The sequence below is a fragment of the Giraffa tippelskirchi genome, chromosome 1 (genome assembly GCF_054371585.1).
Source record: "Giraffa tippelskirchi isolate mGirTip1 chromosome 1, T2T-mGirTip1v1.2.pri, whole genome shotgun sequence".
NCBI classification, from domain to species: domain Eukaryota; kingdom Metazoa; phylum Chordata; class Mammalia; order Artiodactyla; family Giraffidae; genus Giraffa; species Giraffa tippelskirchi.
Window position 1 is genome coordinate 137,190,017 of NC_137275.1, and position 12,379 is coordinate 137,202,395.

At 41.6% G+C, this 12,379-nt stretch overlaps 1 protein-coding gene and 1 non-coding gene across 7 annotated transcripts in view; one reads left to right on the forward strand and one right to left on the reverse strand.

The window, feature by feature from the left end:
• Window positions 1-12,379, reverse strand: part of TEK (TEK receptor tyrosine kinase) — a 100,416-nt gene that overhangs the window by 22,322 nt on the left and 65,715 nt on the right. For 3 of the 6 annotated variants that reach the window (XM_081497601.1, XM_081497593.1, XM_081497582.1), the window contains exons 10-12: window positions 7,013-7,174; window positions 5,436-5,570; window positions 954-1,241 (exon numbers count right to left, since the gene is read on the reverse strand). In XM_081497601.1, the coding sequence (XP_081353727.1) occupies window positions 954-1,241; window positions 5,436-5,570; window positions 7,013-7,174 (585 nt within the window). Of the gene's footprint in view, window positions 1-953; window positions 1,242-5,417; window positions 5,571-7,012; window positions 7,175-12,379 lie in introns of all 6 variants that reach the window. The other 3 variants (XM_081497575.1, XM_081497566.1, XM_081497608.1) reach the window with 1 other exon arrangement.
• On the forward strand, window positions 4,729-4,802 carry TRNAG-UCC (transfer RNA glycine (anticodon UCC)). The gene has a single exon. It is a non-coding gene; the product is annotated as a tRNA-Gly (tRNA).

Sequence of the window (12,379 nt, forward strand, 5' to 3'; positions counted from 1 at the left end):
AAACTCAGACTCTGGCAATTGACAAGAGACCACGGGATCCTAGTGTTAGTGATAGTTGGTATGACCCAGAAACACCTGGTCTTTCCAAGGACTCTGAAATGCACAGACAGTTCTATGGTAGCAAATCAAATAGAACTCTCTGGTTCCTGATGAAAAAGCTTTCAAGACTACAAAGAAACACTAGAAGTTCCAACTAATTTTTAATGGACAATCTGAAATTGAGAAGAGCCTGAAGAACAGTTTGAAAGTTGTTTTATTACTCTCAAATATATACCGTAGTGCTAAGGATTATCTGTTTTGCAGATTTTCAAGCAAAGTTCCTTGGCTTTTAAGATTAGGAGAGATCTATCTATAATGAGTCACCATCTGCTTAATAAATAACTCCATTGAAAGGAAAGGTAGGGATCTATAGTGGTCCAGAGGTTAAGAATCCTCATGCCAATGCAGAGGACACAGGTTCAATCCCTGGTCTGGGAAGATCCCACATGCCGTGGAGCAACTAGGCCTGTGTGCCACAACTACTGTCCATATGCCGCAACTACTGAAGCCGGCAAGCCTTGAGAGACCCTGCTCTGCAACAAGAGAAGCCATCACAATGAGAAGCCCACACACTGCAACTAGAGGGTAGCCCCTGCTCAATGAAACTAGAGAAAGCCTGTGCACAGCCACGAAGACCCAGGACAGCCGAAAATAAACTTTTTTTAAAAAAGGAGAGGTAAATCGTAGGACAGTCCTGCTTGAATTATTGTTAATCCAAATATACGGAGTATTCATATATATTGCAGGTCACTAAAATGATTTGAGGTGTTTGGGGGAGGGCACTCATTGGCCTCCACTTACAACTAACTACCTGTCATGGTTTCTAAGAAGCAGACTTGAAGTGATGGGACCTAAATCTACGTGGCGGCCACCAAGCGTCATTCAGGCAAGGCTGCGGCAGCATAGTTACTTACTGTCACTGAGGGTCCAAGCGATGAGATCTTCGCTCCATTCACCCTGGGCCTTGGTGTTGACTCTGGCGCGGACTATGTACTGCTCCCTGGGGTGTAAGTTGTTAAGCAGCACTGAAGTCAAGTTGCCTGGCACTTTGATATTCTGCTGATCACTATTCATTTGCACAGATCTCCTCTCGACTTCAACATAAAAGTCATCTTCTGAGCTTGAGAATATTGGCTGCCAGGTCAAATTTAGAGTGGTCTGACTTTTTGGTAGGAGACTGAGACCTCTTGGAGGAGGAAGACCTAGGAGAAAGCAGAAGGATCATTGTTTTTATATGAACTGAAGCTCACGACAGCCCCGAAGGACAACCTTGGCTTCTAGAATAATATACAAGCTATCAAAGTAACAGCTGCTAGCAGCCATGAAATACTTTTTTTTCCCTTCCAAAATAACAAAGCTTTAAAATATTAGTGTGTAGTTTGAGTAACTGTAAGACAAAAATACAACCCCTTTGAAGGACAACTTGGGAATATTTTTCAAGAGCCTTAGAAATGATCATATACTTTGTATAATCTGACCAGGGATTTATCCTGAAGAAATAACTCAAAGGAAGCAAAAAGGCTAGGGACATGAAGATGCCCATTACAACATTATTTATAATAACAAACAATCATAAGAAACCTAAATGCTCAAAGTAGGGAAATGTTTTTATAAATTATGACATAGCCATCCAAGGGATTAAAGGATTATTGTGAAAAGTACAGAAGCCCCTCCAAAACTTGTAACACATAAGAAATACTCTAATTTCCACTTGGGAAAAGTCATGTCTACCATTGGTGAAAGAGGAAGGAAACTGAAACAATTGGAAATACTGGATTTGCCAAGGTTGTGGGGTTGCAGGTGATCATTCAGTGTTTCTGTTCCCATTTTGAGCAATATGTTTTAAAGCCATTTCAGGGTCACATCCCCTTAGCAGGGACAATTTCATATGTGACAACACAGCAATGGCAGGGCCAGGCTCTGATCACATCAAGGTTTGGCTCTGACCACAGGCTGTGTGGTCATAATTACCCCCAAGAACCTGGGTCACCAGAGAGGTAACTGAATGGAAAGAACATGGGTTGTGAAATCAAAGAGGCAGAAGCATGCCCCTTTAGTTCTGTGACCTTAGGAAAATTTATGTAGCATGAAATAAAAACACTCACCTTCTAGACTCAGGAGGCAAAATGAGATAATGGAGGCGAAAATGCTTGGAAGGTGTTAGGGGTTCCATCAACATTTTGTCCCTCCCTCCCTTCCTATCTTGTCTTATGTCAGTGGACAGAGAAGGAATCTGCAAGTTTTCAACTAATAACAGCACACTGATATTTTAAACTCCAGATATAAAGTATTTTCAAAACATAGAACAGGGATCCTCTCCTCATGCATTTTCAGTGGGGATATTACTGCCCCTAAGGGGGCAAAAATTGGTCCTTGGGGTATGAGAAAATTTTAGATAATTACAATGGTTTACGAAGGACCACAATATATAAACGAATTTATAGCATTAAAATTCGTGGCAGAAGAGACATTAAAACAAGACAGAGATGATGTCTTAAGGACAAAACTATCTAAGAAGCTCTTTAGAGGGTTATAATTAAAAAAATAAAAATAATATAAAGAAGTAGAAACAAATGAAATGTATAACAATCACTTGGCTGTACACCTGAAACTAACACAACATTGTAAATCAACTATACTCCAACAAAATGAAAAAATAAAAATAAAGTAAGAAGGCTGAGAAACTTGGTCAGAGGTGACAGGAAGTGTCTATTTCCACTCCTCAGGAGAGGGACTCTCACTAACAGCTTTGACCACCCATAGACAAGGGAGAACCAGCAATTAGGTCTGCCACCTGCTTGGCACTATGCTACAGGTCTCGTTGGTCTTTTCTCCATAACCTTTGCAAATTGCGAGAGGTGATGTCACCTCCTTTTGCTCTTCTCTAAAGTTCCAAAATAAGCCACCTGGAATGGGCAGACAGGCTTAAAATGACACAACAGACGGAAAGAGGGCTGATGGTGTCGAGCAAACACGCAAACCTTCTGAGTCTGTGCCTTGTACGGAGGAGCAGCCCCATAAATGGTCCTTTCCTCTTTCCCCTCCCTTTGAGAGCATGGCTTACCCTTCACCCCTCCCTACCTGCCCTCTTTCTGCCGTGTGTTCAGAGTGTGTCCTGTCCCCTCCCCTCCTGGCCTTCCTGGCCTTTGCCACTCAGTCAACACACTTATAAATAGTGCAACTGCCAAATGAATTTAAAAAAACATCAGCAAAATTCAAACGATGGGAAAAGATGAACCTTCAAGAATTCCCTTCCCACCCACCCCTGAGAACTACTTTGAAATATTCCAAGAGACCTCTGAATACATCCTGGCTGGAACATATTCTGAGAGCTGAAGACAGCACACTGTGGGTCTGTTAAGTGTTTTATGTTCTGTTCCATAAATACTTTCCATCTGAGTCAGATTATGCCCTTCCCCTTTTGATTCATCAGCACTGGCCTAGGAGAGAATAAGCTACCATTTGCTTTGTAGCAGCAACCTGATGACATTTCAGGGGCCCCTTGCATTATAGTCACGGAGGTTCCTTTTATCCTTTAAGTCATATGTAGTTTCCAGGGTTATTTTCTTTTTAAGATTTTTTTTTTATGTGGGCCATTTTTAAAGTTTTTATTGAATTTGTTACAATATTGCTTCTGTTTTATGTTTTGGTTTCTTGGCTGCAAGGCAAGTGGGATCTTACCTCCCTGATCAGAGATCGAACACGTACCCCCTGCATTGGAAGGCAAAGTCTTAAGCATTGGACTGCCAGGGAAGTCCCTGCCAGTGTTATTTTTGGTGTTACTACCTGGTGGGTTCCCAGGAAGCCATTTCTTACTTGTACAATGCTTCTACAAGCATCAGAGTAGCTCCTGAGTTTCATTTGGTTCATTAAGGATGCTGCTGGTCAGATGAACACTAGGTGGGGGGTGTGTGAGGAATGCACAACCTTTGCAGAAGAGCTTGGTGCTCTTCCTAGTTTCTCACTAAAGCATCCCATATCCTTCTGCCTTTAGTAAAAGGACCAAAACTAGGAAAACTCATCAATCAGGAAAGGACTTGGTGCCTTTGGGCTCCAGGTTAAAAAATAGTAATAACAACTGGAGAAACAGAAAGGGATCAAGTCTGAAGATCCAGTATGATGATGAAGAATCTGATACACCACCATAGCCAAGTTATTAACCACTCTGGGACTCTACTTTTCAATCTATAAAATGGGAAAGGTGACAATTCTAAGAATTAAATAAATGTGAACCTGAAACTGTAAAGCACTGACCAAGAGATAGTAACAGAATGGTTATACACAAGGCACACTACAACACTAAACAGAACTTTAAAAGGACTCACTCACACATTTCAGAGGAGGGGACCTGGGTACCAGAAAGCTGGAGCTTAGGTTAGCATCAAGGAAATTTCACAAATTCAAAGGCTCCTCAGTTTATACAATAGGAGATTGATAGCTACTGACTGACATTGATCCATCAAGAAATAGTGCTACACTTAGAATGTGTAAACTTGAGACCAGAGCATCATACATCACTGGGGAACTTACTAGAAATGCAGATTCTTGAGTCCCGTTCCCACTCTAAACCTTCTGAATCTGAAACCCTGGAGGCAGGGCCCAGAAATTTGTTTTAATAAGCTGGGCAGATGATTCTGATGGAAAATAACGTTTGAGAACCACTGATTCAGAAACACAGAGGTAGAGACTTCCCTGGTGGTCTAGTGGTTAGGACTCTGCACTTCCACTGCAGAGGGCATGGGTTCAATCCCTAGTCCAGGAAGTAAAGGGATCTAAGATCCTGCATGCCATGCCCCGAGAGAAACCGAGCAGTATATATCATATGGCTCAAGGAGTTAAAGGAAATAGGATGGGGAAATGGAGGGAGAGAGTATAGGACTGCTGTTCTTCAGGTAAAAGCCTTTCAATCTATCCGATGTTTTCACCATGTGCGTGAATGACTTTGAAAAACTAGAAATTACTTTATAAACACACTGGGATTTCTGGAGTATGTATGCAGCAAGAGCCTCGCCTGAGCCCTTAAGATGGAAACAGGAAGCTGGTGGTAAAAACTCAGGAGCCAAGACTGAACACAGTTGCTACAAAGTAAATCCCAAGTCCTCAGGGATGTCCCTGCTTTCCTGAAGGCTCATCTGCTTCCTTCTCTGTCCCCGTGGATCACTCCAGCCCCCTCCCCCAGGGAGACAGACCAGGAGAGCAGCCCAAATAAAGGGCTGGCTTGGCTCCAAGTTTTTAGCCTTCCTGTCACTTTCCCACCCATTCAAAAGCAAACCCCTTCCACCACCCTTCCCACCCACCCGCTCACCCACCACCACCCTTCCTGGTCTTCCTTCCTCTTTCCCCTTCCTCCCCCACCCACCCAGCTCCTGAATAAATGCCTGTTTGCTTCAGCTGACCGATGGAAGCTGTTGTGAATCTCCTCACAGGGCCAGGATGGCCTTCTCCGCCCTCTCCACGCCGGACCAGCTGCACGCAGAGCTCGTATTCCGTCCGAGGTTCCAAATAGTTGAGGGTAACAATCTCATTTGTCACTGAGAAGAGGGAAAGCCCAGGAAACTTAAGTTGGCAATCTTTTACATTCTTTAAACTGGAATGCTGTTATTGTGATGGGAACTAATGTTTGGTTTTTAAAAATACAATGTCTGAGTAGAACAGAGGGGCAATTCCATCTTCAGGGTCTCAGTGTTCTTACTACAAAGAAAACAAGGCTTTTTCATGTAAGTATCTTTGTGCCACTCATACATTTCTGCTCTAGTGTTTCTGTATTTTCATTCGTAGAGTAAAATCAGGCACATCTTCAACTATAGGGAATACCAATCAGATTTAGGGGGAAAAACTCAATTAGAATAATATAAAATAACTTAACATCTACTGTTTTCAAGCGCAAACAGTGATTTCAATAAAGCTATCAAGAGAAAAGACTCTTTGAGGGTTTGCTTACACTAATCAGACAACAAATTTGTAATAGTTATGTCATAATAAATAAAGGGTTCTGAAGTATTTGAAAATACCTCCCAGAAACAAATGACATATGCTTCTTTTCTTCTGAGCTATTTGCATGAATATTGCAAAGGTAGATGTTTGCCTTACCATATGATAAAGTCAGTAAGGAAAAATACTGGACTGTGTTTAAGGATTTTTAGCAAACCTCTTTGTGGATGTCCATAAAGAGACGATGGATTATCAATATCCTATTTTTTTTTAAGCTGCTTTTTCAAAAGACCTAGCCATTGTCAATAGAAACAACAAACCAGCAAATCAGACTTACGCTCCTGGGATTCTGAAGTTTGTATGAGTGTTCAAAAGAATGTGAAGAGCTCTATAAAACCACCATGACTTTATCCAACGTACTCAGGTCAGCTAGTATTATTAAGCCCCAAACCTCCGTTTTCTTCTTTTTTGGTAACTTCCTTGATTATATGCACTTAGTTGCTCAGTTGTGTCCGACTCTTTGCGACCCTTTGGAGGGGCAGGGAAGCCTGGTGTGCTGCAGTCCATGGGGTCGTGAAGAGTTGGACACAGCCTGGCGACTGAACAACAACAACAGTAGCAACAATCACCCCTCAGATGTAAGCAGATTAAGTCTCTGCCTTTCCAGTGGGCCCTGGACTTCCCTGTTACTGTATTCATAGCATAAACATGTATCTTTTACCATGACCAAGCAAGACAGAGTAAAAATGGGACTGGAGAGCTAGAGAAACCTGGATAGGAAGTATTGATGAAGATAGTAACTCCTGACACAGGCTGGTCCTGTGTCCCATTTTACATCATGACTTTCAGAAAGGTAGACCCAGAACTCAGAGGAGCCTTCACCCCGGCACTCTCTCCTGAATACTCCAAGTAGAATCCACTGCCACAGCCCCTACCTTGGGGTGGACGGTTGAGATTGAGAGAGAGGATTTCTACATTTGGGGACAAGTTTCTTTTCCTGGTGTCCCATCTCTAGCTGGAGCATTTCCTTGCCAAATCTTACCTTGAATATGCCGCCAAGCCTCATAGTGATTAACAGGTTTGTACAGAAGCTTCTTGGATTTGATTGGTCCATCCCCAAAGTAAGGCTCAGAGCTGATGTTGATGACGGCAAAGTTGTGTCCAGTGTCGATCACGTTTGGGGCATTCAAGGGCTTTGGAAGAACTAAATAAAATGTCAAGAATCAGATCAGCCCTTGCACTTCAGGTTTTTACCGCTGTTCTGAGATAGGGGTAGTGGGTGAGTGCCTTTACATTCCCGACAAAGCCCTCTTTGAGTTCTCTGATCAGACTCAATGCACTTACCCGCTCTGTGATCTCCTGGCTTTGCTCTCACCCCTACAACCTACGATCCACAGAGTGCTTTCTTAAAGAATGAGCACTCCTCTGATCAAGAGTTTTCCATGCGTTCCCATTACATTTTGAACAAAATCTGAAATTCATACCATGACCTGCCAGGCCTTGCATAACAGTGCCCCTGCCACCTCTTTAGCTCCCTCATCCTCTCACCCAATACCCTCCAGTCCCAGTGACCTTTCAGTTCATTCAACGAACAATGCACCAGGCCGCTTTCTGTCTCAGATTCTTGGCTGATACTATTCTCCTGCAAGGAATGCACCAGACCTCCCACGATTCTGCAGTTAACACTTACTCATCATTCAACTCTCAGCTCTGATGTGACTTCCTCACAGTGTCTACCCCTGAACCTTGGTTAGACTCACATGCCACACACTTCCACAGATCTTCTCCTTCACTGCAATCTTCAGAATTCATTATTCTTTGTCTGATTATTTAATATCAATCATCCTACTAGACCACCAGGCTATGTCTGTCTGTCTCTCTCTTCTTAGAGCAACATAAATTTATGATCTTATAGCTCTGGAGGCCAGAAATCAGAGGTCTCTGGGGGTCCGTAGTTAGTCTCACTGGGCTAAGATCAAGGTGTTAACAGGGCTGTGTTCCTTTCTAGAGGCTGTATGGGATAATTTGTTTTCTGCTTTTCAGCTTCTAAAAAAACACCTGTATTCCTTGACTCATGGTCCCTTTGTCCATCTTCAAAGACAACAAACTCATGTCTCTCTGACTTCTCCTCTGTTGTGATATCTCTTTCTGACAGTCTTTAAAGACTTCTGTGATTAGAATGGGTCTACCTAGATAATCAGGTGGCTCAAATGGTAAAGAATCTGCCTGCAATGCAGGAGACCCAGGTTTGATCGCTGGGTCAGGAAGGTGCCCTGGAGAAGGGTATGGCTACCCACTCCAGTATACTTGCCTGGAGAATTCCACAGACAGAGGAGTCTGGCAGGCTACAGTCCATGAGGTCACAAAGAGTCGGTCATAACTAAGGAACTGAGCACACCTATATAATCCAGAATAATCTCCCTATCTCAAAAACCATGTATTCTCAATGTGACTGAAATAGGACCCCCAACAAGGTAAAAATTGGTTCTTGATGAAAGAAAACATTCTTAGATATTTCAATGGTTTTTAGCTCCCATAAGGGGCATGGTATATAAACAGATGTACAGTATGTTTACCATGTGCAGCAAGTTCTGGTTTGAAAGGAAAGGATGTCTTGTCAGGCTGTAAGTATCCTGTTTACTCAATTATAGAAGTAGCTCAACTTGCTTTGAGCCTTACTGAACTCCTGTGAGTTAAGGGGTCCACCAGACTCCTGGGGCATGGAGAACACGTATGGGAATGGGGTGGCCAAGAAAGGAGACAGACTGTGAATCTGTTTCTTTTGCTCATGCACAAGCTTCATAGTGTCACTGGACTTCACTTATGAAATTAAAAGTAAAATTTCAAGTTGAAGACAGCAGAAACTTAAACCAAGTGCAGGGCCCTGTGTGGACAGGTCAAAAGCCCATGAAGCCAGCCCTGCACATCACCCTTGCTGTATGAGGGGAGCACTGCAGTATTTGGAGATGGGGTCTTTAAAGAGGTAATTCAGTTACAGTGAGGGCTACAGTCATTGCTAATCCCATATGACTGCTGTCCTCATTAGTGTGTTTCTCAGTTGTGTCCGACTCTTTGTGACCTCATGTACTATAGCCAGTCAGGCTTCTCTGTCCATGGGATTCTCCAGGCAAGAATACTGGAGTGGGTAGCCATACCCTTCTCCAGGGGATCTTCCCAAACTCTGGTCTCCTGAGTTGCTGGTGGATTCTTTACCATCTGAGCTACCAGGGAAGCCCTCATAAGAAGATCAAATTACCACACACACACACAGGGAAGACCCTGAGAAGATACAGGGAGAATATAGCTATCTACAAGCCAAGAAGCAAAGCCTCAGAAGAAAGTAACTCTGTTAACACGTTGATCTCAGATCAACGTAAGAGTATGCTGATCACCTAGCCTCCAGAACATTGAGAAAATTAATTGCTGTTGTTTAAGCCACTCAGTCTAGAGTACTTTGTTACAGTAGCCCTAGAAACCTATCATATGAGTATAACACAATTTACTTATTCTTTCTAATGCTGATGGATATTTGGACTATTAGGAATAAAACTCCTCAGAACATTCTTGAAGATTGTTTAACAAATGAACTCATTTCTTTTGAGCATAAACTTAGCTGTAGAATGTCATCACAGGGTAGGTGTATGCTTAGCTTTAGTATATATTGCCCATTTTCCAAAGTGGTGGTTCTAATTTGTACTCTGGGAGTAAAGTCTAGTGTAGTCAACCTTCTATATGCAGGTTCTGCATCTGCAGATTCAACCAAGGGCAGATCAATATTCAGAAAGAAAAAAAAACAAACCCCAGAAAGTTCTAAAAGGCAAGACTTGAAATTTTCCATCTGCCAGCAACTATTTACAAAATATTTATATTATAGTTACAACTATTTACATAGCATTTACATTGTATTAGGTGTTACAATAATCCCCCTTATCTGCAGGGGATACTTTCCAAGACCCCAGTTGGATGCCTTAAACTGCAGACAGTACCAAATTCTATATACACCATTTCCTTTTCCCATACATACATACCAGAGGTAAAGTTTAACTTATAAATTAGGCAGAGTAAGGGAATATTCAAATTGCTAGCATCACACTGTTAAATACAATAAAGTTTACTTGAACATGAGCACTTTGATACCATGACAGAGGAAATGATAATGCAGATGTCTACTAAGTGACTAATGAGTTGGATACATGGGATGAAGGGAAGACCCACATCCCAGGCAGGATGGAGTGCAACAGTGTGAGATTTCATCACACTACTCAGAACAGTACACAATGTAAAAATTACATATTGCTTATTTCTGGAATTTTCCATTTAGTGTTTTGAGCTTCAGTTGATCATGGGTAACTGAAACTGTGGAAAGTGAAACAACAGATGAGGGGTGGCTATTGTTTAAGTAATCTAGAGATGATTTAAAGTATATAGGAGGATGTGCGTAAGTTGTACACAAATACTACACAATTTTATAAAAGGGACTCAAGCATCCGTGGAGTTCGGTATCAAAAGAGGTCTTAGGGCCAATCCCCTACAAGTACTGAAGGAGATCTGTATCTCTGTATCTTTTTTAATATTATGATTAAAGACACTACTCAATTTACCTACTTGGAATTTTCCATTTTGTGGATACCAGTCAATATGACAGTGAGGAGGCATCCGTGACTTAGAACTAGAGATATTTCAGTGCACAGATGTTGTGTGCTGTGTCTTATTTAAAAAATAAAAATGAGAATCAGTGACTCTTCTGAATCTTAGCAACATGGTTTGCTTTTTACTTATTATTTACTTTCCATGGACAGCAAACATTCCAAAAATAACATAATTTGTCTTGTCTGCATATCGTTTCCTTTCTTCCAAGAACAAGTATGACGTAAGAAATTATTTTGATTGTGTTAATGTTCTACTGAATAAAATAGGTCCAGGCTTTTCCAGTAAGATTCTGAAGTGGTTTCTGTGGGTTCTCAGGGCAGAGAATCTAACTCTACGAGGCTCTATTTATGTTATTATTGTTACTGACCTTTTTTTAAAACAAGATTATGTTCTGGGTATTTACTTTCATTGACAGAAATTACCTCTAGGATTACCCAAACATTCCTAATCAAGTAGTGAATAGGTTACATACACATCAACTACAGTTATCTTGCTTCCTTATCTGTAACAGGAGAGACTGAGAAAGCAAAATGATCTAGAAATGATGATGCAGGGTTGGACCAGGTTCAGAACTGAGATTGGCTGTTCACGAGATGGGCTACCTTAGGCAAGTCACCTAAACCTCTGAACCTAGTTCTGGACTGATCAAGTGGGGATAACAATACTATTGTGCCTGGTCTTTATAAAAATGAAGTAAGATAGGACTTCCCTGGTGGTCCAGTGGCTAAGACTCTGCACTCCCAAAGCAAGGGGCCTGGGATCAATCCTTGGTCAGGGAACTAGATCCCACACGCCACAACTAAAGACCCTGCCTGCCACAACTAAGACCCGGCCAAGCCAAATAAATAAATACAATGAATACTTTAAAAATAATAAGATGAATGAAGCATTTAGTCCAATGCCTTTCTAGAATACATGCCACAGAGTTATTAGGTGCTTTTGTCTAAATACACTCAAAAGTAACTTTCAAATTTAAAATTTGTATTACATCTCTGTACAACAACCAAGGGAACTTAGATTTACTTCCACTCTATTCCTTCCCCTCAAGCCTCAAATGTATACAAATCCACTTGGAAGAATTTCGAATTTTGAAATACTGTTTCATAGTAGGAAGAATATTCAGAACTCTGAATATATGAGAAAATGATTCATGTTCACCGTATAGCATAGCCTGGGCTTCATATTAAGTGAGTAGTCTGCAAATTAAGATTCTCTAACTTCTCTGTAGTGAATCAGAAGTCAAGACAATGGCGAAGTTAAACTTTCTACAAAAATAAAATCACTACCAGACTTGTGCCAGATGCAATTCCACTACTTAACAAATCTTACAATCACCCTGAGTGGTAGATAAGCTAAGCTTTATTTACAAATAAAGAAAGGTTCAGAGAGGTCACCTAGAGCCAGACATCCTAGAAGGTGAAGTCAAGTGGGCCTTAGGAAGCATCACTACAAACAAAGCTAGTGGAGGGGATGGAATTCCAGTTGAGCTATTTCAAATCCTAAAAGGTGATGCTGTGAAAGTGCTGCACTCAATATGCCAGCAAATTTGGAAAACTCAGCAGTGCCCACAGGACTGGAAAAGATCAGTTTTCATTCCAATCCCAAAGAAAGGCAATGCCAAAGAATGCTCAAACTACCACACAATAGTCCTCATCTCATGAATACCAGACCACCTGACCTGCCTCCTGAGAAACCTGTATGCAGGTCAAGAAGCAACAGTTAGAACTGGACATGAAACAACAGACTGGTTCCAAATAGG